At 32.8% G+C, this 15,297-nt stretch overlaps 2 protein-coding genes across 3 annotated transcripts; one reads left to right on the top strand and one right to left on the bottom strand.

Moving 5' to 3' along the window:
• Positions 1-1,110: 1,110 nt before the first annotated feature.
• On the top strand, positions 1,111-7,047 carry LOC114420219 (E3 ubiquitin-protein ligase UPL5-like). 2 transcript variants are annotated; one of them, XM_028386108.1, is made up of 4 exons: positions 1,111-3,101; positions 4,949-5,538; positions 5,714-5,828; positions 6,412-6,629. In XM_028386108.1, the coding sequence occupies exons 1-4, from the start codon at positions 1,352-1,354 to the stop codon at positions 6,486-6,488; spliced, it is 2,532 nt and encodes an 843-aa protein (XP_028241909.1). In that variant the 5' UTR covers positions 1,111-1,351; the 3' UTR covers positions 6,489-6,629. The 2 variants fall into 2 exon arrangements, with proteins under 2 accessions (XP_028241909.1, XP_028241908.1); XM_028386107.1 differs by lacking the exon at positions 5,714-5,828 and having other exon boundaries at positions 1,123-3,101; positions 6,412-7,047.
• A 1,181-nt stretch (positions 7,048-8,228) lies between these two features.
• On the bottom strand, positions 8,229-9,704 carry LOC114420218 (major latex allergen Hev b 5-like). The gene is made up of 2 exons (XM_028386106.1): positions 9,573-9,704; positions 8,229-8,691 (listed from the first exon to the last, which is right to left on the bottom strand). The coding sequence occupies exons 1-2, from the start codon at positions 9,585-9,587 to the stop codon at positions 8,314-8,316; spliced, it is 393 nt and encodes a 130-aa protein (XP_028241907.1). The 5' UTR covers positions 9,588-9,704; the 3' UTR covers positions 8,229-8,313.
• Positions 9,705-15,297: the final 5,593 nt, after the last annotated feature.

The following is a 15,297-nucleotide window of genomic DNA, read 5'->3' as shown; positions in this document are numbered from 1 at the left end:
GTTACCATTATTAAACCTAAATGTCAATAATTTTTTATTGCACGAAAATGACAGTAATTTTTTTGGAGAAAAATGCCAGTAACTTTTTTTTGGATCAAAATGTCAATGCGTTTACATTAGATCAAAATGTTAATAAATTACTATTATTGGACCAAAATATCAGTAATTTTCCATTTCATTTCAAATCTAAATATCAGTATGTTTCTATCGAAATAATTTGTCAGACTCCAAAATTTGTTTCATTTAAGAGTAAAATATAATTTTAAGATAAATTTTCATTATTTTTTATCGTTACATGCATAACATTACAATAATAACTTAAAAAAATATTTTGACAAACATAATAATAAACATAATATTGATTAACAACCATAATTTGTGTGTCACAATAGAAATTATCTAAGATAAATATTCTACCAATTTACCAAAATAAACATGATAACATTGTACTAATTATTACAAATTTATACAAATTATAATAATTAATTACAATCTACTACAAATAAAAAATAAACATGTATCATATTTTACTTTTTCATATCTTGACGACTCAATAGTCCTAATATATATGAGATATACTTATTTTTATTTATAATAAATTATAATTAATTATTATAATTTAAATAAAATTGTAATAATTGATACATTTATATTTTTATATTTAAAAAAACTTTTAAATCGATTTTATTTTCATCAAATAATTTTACTTTTATATTTTTACTTGTATTTGAGTTTCTTTTCACATATTTAATTTTTTTTTCTCACCCTTACACCGCAACCAAATATAGTATAAAAGAAGTGTTAAGATAGAAAAAAGTGAAAGGAAACGTTTGAACGGCTTTAGTAAAAAGATTATTTGTTTATTTTATTCTTTTAACCTAAGAATAAAATAAAATAGAGAAAGTCTGACAGCTTCTATGCTAAGAATACTGTATGGAGCATAGGCATTCTCTCTCCTCGAGTGAATAAATATAATATATTAATGTTATAATCTTTATGATATAACCTTTTTCCTGCAAAAATTCCAAATAAGCATCCGCTGCTTCCGAAAGGCAGAAGGCCCCACCATCACCTTATTCGTGAAAGGAGAAGCGTGAGACTCACCGTTGGATAGTTCCAACCATTTGCGCCTCGGCACAGCGGAACACGACACCGTTTCGCAGGGAATTAAAAAAACACACACACTCGTATGTAATAAAGCAACAACTACAAGGGAATTAGAACACGCCTAAACAAAAACCCAAACTCTCTCTCGGGGCTCGCCTCAGCTTCACAGCACCACGCGCACACCCTTCCGATGCCTTCTTCGCCTCTTCTCTGATCCACTCGCCGCGCCCACGGCGCCTCCTAAATGTCTGTCATCGACACCCCCGCCGTTCACCACCGCAGCGGGGGCGCCACCGATCACCGTCACCCGTCCAAGCGCAAATTCGACGATGAAGACGACGAGGATTTCTCGGACTTAGTCTGCGTGAGGATGCGGAAAGACGAGGCCAAGGCGGTGAATTCCTGGTCCGCCTCCTCCTCCTCCTCCTCCTCCGACGCCGGCGGCTGCTCCTCCTTGCAGCAGCAGCAGCGATCGCACATCCAGTTCTTCGTGCGAATGATGTCTGCCGGAAACACGATTGTGATGCAAGCCTTCCCCGAAGACACGGTCAAATCGATTCACGAGCGTATCCAAAGCATGAAGGGAATCCCATTGTTCGAGCAGAGGTTAATTTATCGCGGGAAACAGCTCCAGTGGGAACAGACTCTTGCCGAGTGTTTCATTCAAAACGACGCCAACCTTCAATTAGTTGGCCGTATGCGCAGTACCGAACACCCTCAAGCCTGGCAAGTTATCAACGACATGGTTTCTCTCGTTTACCGTCTTTGCCGCGGCGAGACGGTTCACGATGCCTTGAAAACCGTCAAGGGTTTGATGACCAGTTACTTGAACATGACTCCCAGAATTGACAACGACTCTGCCTCTGGCTACTTTCAGATTTTCATGTCTTCTTCTGCCCCCGCTGTGCTTGTTATGCTCTATGTGTCCCCTTACGCAGGTAACAAGGACTGTGCTGATTCCTCTGTTAGACACTTTTTGAGTTCCTGTCGCAATATTTTGTCCAAGGCATTGCACGGCCAGTGTGCGCGTGTGGTGTTGGAGTTTTGTAAATTGCTTAGGAGAGTGGGGTCTCACGACCCTTTGTATCTCTTTTGTCGTAGTACTTTTGGGTCCTTGTTGGAAACTGCTGGAGTTTCCTATGGTTCCGGTTCGGATAATGTTAAGGGGCTGGTTTTGATTCAGGATATTTTCCCCTTTGTTTGTGAGCTTGCTAACAGCTTGTTGAGGGATCTGGACTTGAGTATTGTGTCCCCCTCGGCCGCAGGGCCTTTGTCAAACGATGTTGGGGATTTTTCTGCATTCTTACTGCCTTTGAGGACTGGAATTAAGGAGCAACAGGCTGTCAAGGATTCTATGGCTCAAGACAAACACCACAAGCTCACAGAAGAGATTGAATATCTTCATGGTTTGTACGTTCAGTTGTTGAACAAAATTGATCAGTGCCTTCAAAAAATGGACCAGAGTTTGGCTGGCCAGGAAATGATGGAGGGGGATAATCTTTATCCTGCTTGGTCTCATTATCTTTCCATCTTGAAGGAGTTGTATCAAATTTCAAAGCTTTATGATGGTGCTGAAGAAAAGCTTTGGGGTGTTTTGACGCGGCAAAGAAGTGTGCTATGTCTGCTGATAGTTCGATATGCGAAGAGAACTGATGAGCATCAGTGGATTCTGGAGCATAGGTATGTAACCAATTTTGAGTCTAGAAGGCATTTGGCCATGATGATGTTCCCAGAGGTAAAAGAGGACTATGAGGAGTTACATGAGATGCTTATTGACAGGTCTCAGTTATTGACTGAGTCTTTTGAATACATCGCACGTGCTGAGCCTGACTCCCTGCATGCTGGCCTGTTTATGGAATTCAAAAATGAGGAAGCTACTGGCCCAGGTGTATTAAGGGAGTGGTTTCTTCTGGTATGCCAAGCAATATTCAATCCACAAAATGCTCTTTTCGTCGCTTGCCCAAATGATCGAAGGAGATTTTTCCCTAATCCTGGTAAGTTTCTCCTGGAATTCTGATTGATTTTTTTTTTTTTCAATACCTCTGCTGTTTGCTATGTATTTGGAATGCTATTGAGTGGAAAATGTTTGACCAAGGCTTGCATTTTTCTTATATGAAAATACTTGTACAATATTTACAAAATAATCTTCATTAGGATTATAAAACATGTTGAGGCTTAATATGATCTTGTTTTTCCAAAATGATCCTAGTGTTAACACCCACACAGTTTAGATTAAGTTCATGTTATTTATTTATGAATCTTATTAGTTTTTCATAAATTAAATATTCTGCTATTTTCAAAATCCTTGGATGATTTCCATTGGCTTGTAATGTAGGCCCACTATGCTTCAATTTATTTGGCTGTGCAGGGGACTATACTTTAGTGTGGACATTGACGTAGACACTAAACGTGACACAACATAGCTAATGTCTTAATAAAATATAGGACAGGACAGCACACATACAACACAGACAAAGGTACTGAAGCAAAGAAAGAAACTTTACATATATTGACTTGGAAAAATCTTATGATTGAGTGCCAACACAAGTGTTGTGGAAGACTTTGGAAAACAAGGTGTTCACATGAATTATATTTGGCTATACAAGACATGTATTATGGGGTAACTACTAGTGTGAGTCTAAGAGGCAAGACTAATGATTTTCCTTTAGGGATAGAACTACATCAAGGCTTAGCCTTAAGTCTTTAATTGTTTAATCTGGTCTTGGATGTGCTTTTACTAGGGACATAAAAAAGACTATCCCTAATTGCATGTTTTTTGTGGATGATATAGTTTTTCTTGAGGAATCAAGGGGAGTAGTCAATCTTAAACTTTGGAGACAGACATTGAAAACAAAGGGTTTTCACTTGAGTAGGAGTAAGATGGAGTATATGCATTGCAATTATAGTAAGAGATGAGAAATATGACTTGGAGGTAAAAATGAGAGAAGATGTCATGTGTTTCTAAGTTTAAGTATTTGGGATAATACTACAAAATGATGGAGAAATTAATGAGATGGAGAAATTAATGAGAATGCCACACGTAGGATACAAGCAAGATGGTTAAAATGTAGAAATGCATTGGGGGTTAAACTTAAAGGCAAATTTTATCATACATCTATACAATTAACTTGGTAGTGAATGTTAGACTTTATGGCAAAAATGAGAATGTTAAGATGAATGTGTGGTCATACACGAAAAGACAACCTATGAAATGATTATATACAAAGAGAGCTTGGTGTAGCCCCAATTGAAGGAAAAATGACAAAAAATTGATTAAGGTGGTTTGGACATGTAGAAAGGAGGCATCGGAGGAACATTGGAACTTGGAAGTAGATTGCATGAGTCTTAGTCCTATGAAGAGGAGGAGAAGGAGACCAAGAAGAACATTGGAACTCGGAAGTTTTTGAGAGGGATCTTATGGTAAATAATATCTTTGAAACCTTGGTCTTTAACCAAACTAGATGATGTTGTGTGATCCATGTAGTCAATCTCATCTAGTGCAATAAGGCGTTGCTATTGTTGTAGTATCTATGCTTCCTTTTATCACCTTTGGGAGTATGATGCAATCGCTCTTTGCTTGCCTATTACTCAAAAATTCACATATTTGATTATCACATGTAAATACATAGGTCAAAGGGTTTTCAAACTAACATATTCAAATTTACATTATGTAACCTGTCCAACCATGAATGCTTTAGTTCTAAACCTGTGTTCCCAGCTAGTTGCATGGTTGGTGTTAAATATTTTTTTATGTTTCTGTATATCCTGTATTAGTTGCAATCATTATTATAGCATGTCTGGATAATTGATTTTAGCTTATACTTTGTGTACTTGTTTGTAGCATCTAAGGTACATCCTCTGCACCTTGAGTACTTCAGCTTCGCTGGTCGAGTTATTGCATTAGCTTTGATGCATAGGGTGCAAGTGGGTATTGTTTTTGATCGTGTGTTTTTCTTGCAATTGGCGGGAAACTATATTGCTATAGAAGATATAAGGGATGCAGATCCTTATCTGTATACTAGCTGCAAGCAAATATTGGATATGGATGCTGATTTCATTGATTCAGACTCATTAGGACTGACATTTGTTAGAGAGGTGGAAGAATTGGGACAGAGGAAAGTGGTTGAGCTCTGCCCTGGTGGAAAAAACCTTGTAGTTAATAGTAAGAACAGGGACAAGTATGTTGATCTTCTTATACAGGATCGCTTCGTAACATCCATATCTGAGCAGGTATCACATTTTGTCAAAGGTTTTGCAGATATTCTTTCAAACTCAAAGCTCCAGCAGTACTTCTTCCAAAGTTTAGACCTTGAAGATCTTGATTGGATGCTGCATGGGAGTGAAGATACCATTTCTGTTGAAGATTGGAAAGCGCACACTGAGTATAATGGCTATAAAGAGACAGATATTCAGATATCTTGGTTTTGGGAGGTATGTGCATACTGCTATTATTGAATCAAAAAGTCTGTCTCTCTATGTTTTATCTTCTTTTTTCCCCCCTCTTTTACCAAGTACCTGCTACATGATGTTGATGTTCTTTATGGCAGTCTCTGTTTCCATTTTATCAACTAAACAGAATGGGTTTTATTGCCTTATTGCTTCATAGAAAACATCACTGTGGTGGCTACTTATAATGTTTCCCATCTGCCCAAGGGAATTGTTTTCTATTTGCACTGCTCTTGGAATCCACTTCTTTCCTGACCTGGTCAGCAATCGTGCTGGTATGCCAGAGTCCTCAACTGTGTTAGTGTAAATTATTCCTTTCCTTTAGCCCTGATAGGCTCAACCTGTGATGTGCTTCATATTATTTATCAACACCTCTCTTCTGTTGTACATTATCTCTCAAAATTTTTGTTGCTGAAGCCTGAATCGTAATTGTGATGCCTTGTTTGCAAGGAGACTGGTCAGTTCTGCAGCCATATTTTCCTTCTTTGTAACCGAACTAACAAAATTGTTCTGGTGATGATTGTCAGTTTTGGCCCTTATTGTGATAGCATCTAGCTTTTATACATTTTGAATATATGTTTTTTTATGCTGACTAGTAATATCATACCAAAATATATTTATGTTGTGGATTGCCAAGTGCTAGCATATAATTTCGTCTTTTGTTGAGAAGTCTGAATAAGTTAATATTAACTTCCCTGTCTCTTTTTAATTTATCAATGATCTCTTTAAAACTAAAGCTGGGTGGATTTTAATTAGTTCTTGAATGCTTTTCAAATAATCAGTATTTTAAGTTTTGTTAAGAGATGCTGCTCACTTTGTTCTTTTTTTATGTTATTTCTGTTGAAAAACACTTGACAGATTGTTGGAAGAATGACAGCAGATCAAAGGAAGGTTCTTTTATTCTTTTGGACATCTGTAAAATATTTACCAGTTGAAGGTTTCCGTGGTTTGGCTTCCCGACTCTACATATACAGATCCCTTGAACCTGGTGATCGCCTGCCTTCATCTCACACATGCTTTTTCCGGCTGTGTTTCCCAGCTTATTCATCTATGGCTGTCATGAAAGATCGTCTTGAAGTCATCACTCAAGAACACATTGGCTGCAGTTTTGGTACTTGGTGAATGAACACACCTGCAATCTGAATAGAAGTGGTTTTGACTGCACATAAAATTATCGTTGTACATATTATAGGAGTATTCCATCTGTCCTCTAATTTGATAATGTGACAAAATTCACTAGTCTATTTTCCAAAGTAGTCAAGGGTTGCAGTGGCATCGGTCTTTGTCAAATGTTTATAGGGACAAATTATAAATAAAACAGGGTTTAAAGAAAGAAAAATCGATCTCTTTTGTGATCTAGCTTTGATGTGCTAGTAAGTAGCTTATTTTGTCATGTCATGGACATGGGGATTATAGTTTGGATTTGGGATAATTCTGGTCTCTATTTAAGCCAATTACGGCTTGCTTAGTAAAAAAATTATGGCTTGCTGCTTACTTGCTCCCTCCCCCAGTAGAAACAACAAAATTTAAGCCAACTGTCTTCATCTATAACTATATTCAGGTCTAACGACTATTTGTTTTTGTGGTTACTATTTTGTTATGATTAGTACTTGTTTAGCTATACAAATAATAGATAATGACTAGTTTGTCATAAGTTTTGGATTGATATGAAGGAGGTTTAACTCAATTGGTTGAAAGTTATTGTAAATTCTCCAATGTCTATGTCTTCGATTCTATATGTAAAAAAAACTTGTCATTGATTGTGTTGTAGTATAATCAATGACAAGTAACGGAGATTTTTGGGCTTTTAGTTGCTCTATAATTATGTTGTCTCTTATCATAACCTGCTTCCAGAAATTGTTTTCAGATCATCATATGGGCGAACTCTTCTTTCCTTGATAAATTCGAAGGGTAAAAAAATATTGTTTCCTACTTTTTCTCCATTTTTTCACAGGTATCTTTCATAGAACATAATCTTTTTTAAGTAGAATTGAACACTTAATATAAAGTTAAGTACAATTGAATGTTTTATTAAAGACGAGTCTCTTCTGTTATACTTAATTCCATTACTTATTTGTTTCCATTAAGAATAAAAGAATGTGACACTAGTGTCACGTAACCAGATACAGTTCACACCATATTTATTAATCTTTTATTTTTCGGCCTCGCCCCCAAACTTTTTCTTTCAGCTCCCTGGAATGTTTTATAATCACATAAACCTCAAGCATCAGGAAAGTACTAATTCTTACAATTTTTCTTAATACCTAGTAGTCTGCTAGTTCACATTTATTTAGCAATATAACATAAGATATATAAATTGTGATGAAATTACTTAACGACATCATAAACTTTACGTGTGGAACTGAAAGAAAGGCTAAAAAAATTATAGAGCTTTTCACATAAGAATAGAAAACCATAGAAGTAAATATAATTTATTCAAACCAAGAGGAACAGGCAAATGACCATAGTAATTTGAACCCTCCTGGAACCATCATCCTCAATACATACATAACATAACCCATAGAATTCTCGTATCCTCCGCTTGGCATGCATGCATGCTGACATGGAGCCAAATCAGCAGTGCTTATATATATATATATATATATATATATATATATATATATATATATATATATATATATATATATATATATCGTAAAGCCATACCCAAAGACTTACCATTACAATAATAACATTAATAATAAATAAAATAAAAATGCAAGAAACTTCATCTACTTCAATAATACCGTATCCATGGGCTTAAGCTTCAGTCTTCTCAACAGAAACTTGTTCTGTTTTGGTTTCCTCAACGGTTTCAGCTGGTTTGTTCTCCTCTTGCTTCTGTTCCTCCACTGGTGCTGATTCGGTTTCTTTAGTTTCCTCTTTCACTTCTTCTTCTTCTGTTCTCTCAGGTGCTGGGTTCTCTTCTACCTCAGGCTTCACTTCCTCTGTCACTTCTGTTGCCTCATTAGTCTCAACTGGGGCTTCTTCTTCCTCTTTTGCTTCTTTGGTGGTTTCTTCCTTTGGTTCTTCGGTGGTAGTAACCTGGGTAGCTGGTTGTTCTGGGGTAGTTTCCTCAATCTTGGTTACCTCGGTTGCTTCATTTTCTGTCACAGTTGTTGGTGTTTGTTGTGCAACCTGCAAGATCCATTTTCATTTAACTAAGCATTCGAAACTTCTAAATCCAAGCTTAAGATCGCATATTCTTGTGAATAACAAACTAATTAAGAGGTCGATGGCATGGGAGCATCACCAAAACTAATATGTTACAAGACAAAAAAAAAAGTGAATGAATAGTCTTCATTTTAGTATGTTCTAGAATGTAGTGCTAACAATACGATGTAACATTGTTCATTAATTTCCTTTTTTTATAACTGAACAAGTGATTCAGCGTGGCTGTTACTGTTAGTTAGCGTTTCTTCTTTAATCGAAAACAAGAAGTGGAGAAGGCGTTAGTTTGAAGGCACAACAAGCTTGATAAAAGTAATAGACTTGCCATTTATTTGATGCATGATGAATGATCTTTACTTAAGGTTATAATTTAAATGAAAAACGCCAAGTTATTGATCAGAATCTATTCCAAATGTAAAATTAACCCACTGGAAACTGTTGCGTGAATTTCTATGTCCTGGTTATAATTACCATGGCTATCGGGTATATATATCAGTTTATAATATATGAGCAAGATAGAAACCCGGAAAAGAGAAAAGAGAAACCAAAACAAGAAAAATAAATGAGAGTTGATTTTTATGTTGATGATTAGGAGTAAATGTGCCGTGCTTGAAACTCGTGTATTACCATCCCAAATGCTATGTAGATCGCACATCAGAAAACATCAAACACGTTTTGATTTGATGAACGAGAATGAATCGCAGCAAATAAAATAAAGAAACGCAGAAAAAACTGTGAACATTCTTCAGAAATGGTTGATTGGATAGAGGAGGACAAACAAAACTATAGAGATGGACAAATAACCCAGTGTACCAAACTAGCTATAGACTAGTGTATCTTTGAATTACCTCAACAGTGGCCATTTGGAATGCAAAGAGGAAAAGTAATAAAAGAAATGAAATTGAAGAAACAAGTATGAACAGGAAAGGAAAGCTAAGAGAGTGCTTGTGAGTTGATCAAAGTAAGAGAAGTTTATATAGTGATAGAGTCTTCAAGAGCAATACCTTCCCAGAGAATGTGTGAGTGAGGAGTGGCCACTTCCAAGAATCTTTTTCAAGAAGACACCTCATACCACTATGTAACAAAAAAATAATAATAACAAAGAGATCAGCATATCCAGTTGTAAACGATTTTGTTTCCTTTAATTTATTTTTCAAAAATATTATTGCACATCTTCACTTATTTCACAAAAAGAGAGTAAAAAAAATTAGATATATAATACAACATTATTATTTACATTGATATATTACTTTATAATTTATGCTAACATATAAATAATAACGACAAATTATTATTATTATTAATTTATAATTTTGTAGAAGAATTTGATCCACCTTTTACGTTATACTTATTAATAATATATGTACTTATTAATAATTTAAAGATACTTATAATAATAAATAATTTATAATAATAAATAAAACTGTATAATTTAAACTTAATAATAAATTAAAAATAATATATTTATACTATTAGTAATTATATATTAGTGTATATATAGTAATAGTTGTTGAATTATTAATAAGTATATATTTTTAATAAAGAAAAATTATATTATTTTATATATTTAATTATTAATATAAAGTATGTATAATATTTAATAGTTATGAATTTATGTGCAATTTTGGTTACTCTTTTAAGGTGTATATATATAATAAACATAAATTATTTTTTAAAAAAATAATTAATGATATTAGAGTAGTCGATGAAAGGTTTAAAAATGCAGTTTAGAAAAGAAAATTGGTAAAATTGTAAAATTGGTCCCCCACTTTATCTCCAATTACGGATTTGGTCTCCTTATAATTTAATTCACAAATTTGGTTTTCTAATTTTATAAATCTCTGCAAAATTGGTTCTGAAAATCCGATTTGGACGTTGACCGTTAATCTCAGACGTTGACTGCCACGTGTCAATGTCACGTGTCAACGTCTGAGTGGTTCCATGTAAAGACTTTATTTTTTGTAGGTAAAATTGTACTTTTGGTCCCTCAGTTTTACTTCAATTTTGATTTTGGTCTCCTTATAATTTAATTCACACATTTGGTCTCCCAGTTTTATAAATCCCTTTATAAATTGTTCCTGTAAAATTGGTCTTTTGAATGGTTTAATCACTGGTGCTAGAGACATGGTAGGTCTTGATAAATCTCGCACTTTTTTTTTTCATCGCAAGTTTTTCACTGACTTGGAACCCAGAGAAAAATCACTCTTTGTCTCTCTCCCACTTTCGGGGTTGTTCAACTTGGAAAAGTGACACATGAACCCCAATCTGGGTCTGAAATTTTTAGATCTCTTACTTTAACCGGTTCTGTAATAATTCCCTTTTTTTTTTCTTTTTTTGCTCCCCCATGCGGTATTATATGTATATGACTGTTTAAGTGGCCTATGTATGACAATGATATTTTTGTTTGAAATTTGAAATACAATTTCTCCAGTAATAAAATTTGACTGAATTTATAAAGAGATTTATAAAACTGGGGGACCAAATCTATGAATTAAATTATAAGGGGACCAAAATCGAAATTGGAGTAAGATTGGGGGACCCAAAGTGTAATTTTACCTAAAAAAATGAAGCATTTACAGGGAATCACTCAGACGTTGACACGTGATATTAACATGTGGCATTGACACGTGACAGTCAACGTCTGAGGTTAACGGTCAAGGTCCAAATCGGACTTCCAGGACTAATTTTGTAGGGATTTATAAAACTGAGAGACCAAATTTATGAATTAAATTATAAGGAGACCAAATCCAAAATTGAAGATAGACTGGGAAACCAAAAGTGTAATTTTGCCAAAAAAAATTATATGTTAATGCCGTGTTAAATACTTATTGGTGACGGGTATAGTGAGACAATGAACTCTTTATTAATGTAATCTCATTATTCATACCTAATGAATTGGTATAGTATATTCAAATTATAATATATGAATAATAAAAATTAATATTTTAATTGAGACTATAACTCATAGAAAGAAAATAGATTTATGAATGAAATAAAATATATAGTTATTGAAAAAAATCAATATATTTTTAATGTCAAATTGATTAACTAAGACAAAAATAAAACATTAGGTCTAACTCTTTTTTATGTTAAAGTAATAATTATGAATAGTCATCAATTAAATAACATCATTAAGACTAGCTTATACTAAACCAAAAAAAATATTTCTGAAAAATCATTCGTCAAAAAATAACCTATTTTATAGGGACCACGAGATTATTTATGCCTTAAAAATATTAACTAATTTTTTAATTAACATAAATTAATCATTATTTTGACTTAATTATAATTTTTGTCATTCTATCCTATTCAATTAACAATTTTAGATCCTTTAAAATTTTTTAGATATTTGATCCTAAATTAAAGATTCTAGTTCAAGCGTCAATTTCAGGAGGTTGACCGTTATTTAAAATAATTAAATTACTCATTTTTAATCGTATTATAAATACAAAATATCTATTAATTTTAAATATAATTAATATTTGACAGAAAATTTGTGAAACTTGTTTAACTTTTTTTAATAATTTTTCTTTCAATTATTTATTTTTTTGTCACAGAAAAAAATAAAAAAATATTATTTAAATAAATTAAAGTGAATTTACATGAATGAACTTTAAGGTTGGTACATAAATTATTATATACAGTTTCACATAATATGATTAAAAATTTAGAGTCCATGTCAGCAAATGAAAAGGCAACAAAGGAGGCAGGGGCGGTGCTGATGTGGGACCGTAGGAAGTAGGGATCATGGCAAGTGGCGATCACTACCGTCCAAACGAAGCCCACACCATTTGATTTGAGCACCGCCCCTTTCAAACCCACACGCTCGATGCTTTCCACGTCTTACGCTCACCCCTCATTATTTCTCTCCCATGAAAGCTACTCTTAAATCATTTTAATTTCATAGCACTTTTAAAATATATCCTAATATAAATAAACACAATCCCCAATCTAATTAACATGAATATTAACTCCAATTTTGGACACAAGCTAATTGCGAGTCACAATTTTGTCTGCTTTGTTAGACTTCATTTTTTCAAGAAATTGTTAAAATATTCTTTTATATTTTACATAACTCACGCAGTTTTATATTATTTTGACACGAAAATTCTATAAAAAAAAATAATGAGTTCGACAACATACTCAATAATTCTATATTGATGAAATAACTTAAAAAATTTATGTTTAAAAATAAAATGAAACTCTAAAAAACAAGGTGCGGTTGCTCTGGCTTACAATTTTTTTATTGGAATATGCTTTCCAATAAGAATCGATTGCTTTGTGAGTTGTCTTGAGAGATGTTATTTTAAAAGTTGAGAGTTCAAAAAAGAAATTATTCTAAATATATCATTTTTTTCCTTCTTCATTGATGCATTGAAATTTATTATTAAGCATTAGAATTTGTAAAGTAGTTTCTAAACTTTAATTCAAACATAACCTTAATCCTGATTTCACATCTTTCGCAAATGAGACGTGCCATATTTCAAAACTTACCAGAGATTCTTTCTTTGTCGTATGTATTTTCATTTCCACTTATCGTAATGTGATTTTTTCTTGCCGTATTGTGCTTAAACTCTGATTCTAGTCGATATATTTATTATTTTATTGAAAATGTGATGAATGTAATCTTTATAAAATCAACATTTAAATTTTTCATTCATAAGAAATCTAGTCTAGTTGCATTAATTTGGATCGTACTTGAATTATAATTCCAAGCGGTTTTGCATGGTTAGAATAAATGAATTACTTTAGAGAAAACGATGTAATCGATGTGATGTGAGTTAGGCCATTCACAAAATTTACATTGTTTCATCATTCTAACGTTGATCATATGGACCAATAATTGTGTAGCACATGTATGCCCGTAAATCATGGTTGGACACAGATTTGAGTGATGTGTTGTGACTTGTGATTCTAAGCTTATAATCCCAGCCTGAGCCTCTGGATCCAGGGAATCTAGGATTCAATCCAACAACGGTCTCTCTCCTTTACATTTTAACTTCTGTTTGGTAAAGTGAAAAAAATTGAGGGGATAAAAAAATGATGTAAAAATAATGAAAATTTAATGTTTATATAATAATATAAAATAATTTTATATTATAATTTAATTATAATTATTATTTAAATTATTTTAAAATCAACATATTTATCATATATAATAAGTTATTATATATATATATATATATTTTATATTATCCCTATGTAACTCTTTTTTTTTCAATTAATTATACAATAAAGCGAGTGAACCGGAAGGACAAGGCAGTTTTGACAAGAAAATTTTGGGCGTGTTTGTTTTATGTTTTTAAAAAACTATTTTTTCTTAAAAAGAAAAAAATTTAATAAGAATATTTTTTTTAAAATATTTTTAAAATGAATATTTTCAACTTTTTTCTGAACCAGAATATTTTTACAAAGATTAATTTGACTATACAAAATTATAAATGCAAGCTTAGTCACAAAAATATTTTTAACCAGAATATTTGTAAGAATAAGATTAACTATGCTATTCCATACAAATTTGTAAGAATCAGAGGGATTTATTGAAGAAGAAATTGTTATTCTAACACAGCACAAAGAGCGGGGATCAAAGGTGCTTTTGAGAGACATGCTCGCAAATAATATCGTTTTCCCTTGGATCTTTCTTTTTTGGAACTTTACTTTTTATTTGGGCAATGTTTTTGCCTTTTGCTAGTTCATTTGTGTCCAAAATCAGCAACAACTTAGCGAAAGTTGAGATCAAAGAGGGACTTGTGGTTTCAATCTATGTCTCTAAACACCATACCATAAATTTCAGCTGATTAAGGATCGTCATTTAAATCTTATCTTGACATTGCAGATGAGAAGAGAGGTTCCAATCCGAACGTGTACTATTATTATGTTCTTTCCGTTTAGAAGGTTTTCATTACGAGAAACAAACAACCAAAAAGAGCCTTAGACCTTAGTTGGAATGGGGAAATATAATTTGGTTTAGAAATATGCCATCCATGTATTCTAATCTTTGCGCCAATGATTGTTGCGGGAACTTGTAATTCGAGATTTGTTAATCTTTTGAGGATTGGAATGCCAAGCCGTCCACGTATAACAAATAATTGAATCTTCCAAAGGCTAGTCTTTCCTAATAGGGACCAAACCTATCACAATGGCAGATTACATATAAGCTTTAGCTTTACCTAATAGTTTACCCTGAAAAAATATATATTTAAATAATCCAGAATTATTCCGAATTCAGGTTTTGATCAATTTTTTTTGCAATACTATTTAATTTTTATTATTTACAAGAAAAATTAATAACATTATAATATATAGATAGGTTAGTAAAATATATTGTGCTCTAAATCACTTAATAATTTCTCGAGCAAAAGAGTCAAGTAGATTTTTCGGTATAATAAAAAAATATTTGGATTTTTTTATACCCAACTAACCCTCTCCTATCAAGTTAAACCATTTTAAAATAAAATGTTTGACTGTAAATTTTTCGGTACAATAAAAAAATATTTGGATTTTTTTAATACCCAACTAACCCTCTCCTATCAAATTAAACCATTTTAAAATAAAATGTTTAACTGTAGTTCC

The sequence above is a fragment of the Glycine soja genome, chromosome 7, assembly GCF_004193775.1.
Source record: "Glycine soja cultivar W05 chromosome 7, ASM419377v2, whole genome shotgun sequence".
NCBI classification, from domain to species: Eukaryota; Viridiplantae; Streptophyta; class Magnoliopsida; order Fabales; family Fabaceae; genus Glycine; species Glycine soja.
Note: the sequence above shows the minus strand (reverse complement) of the source record. Positions and strands in the feature narration are given on the sequence as shown.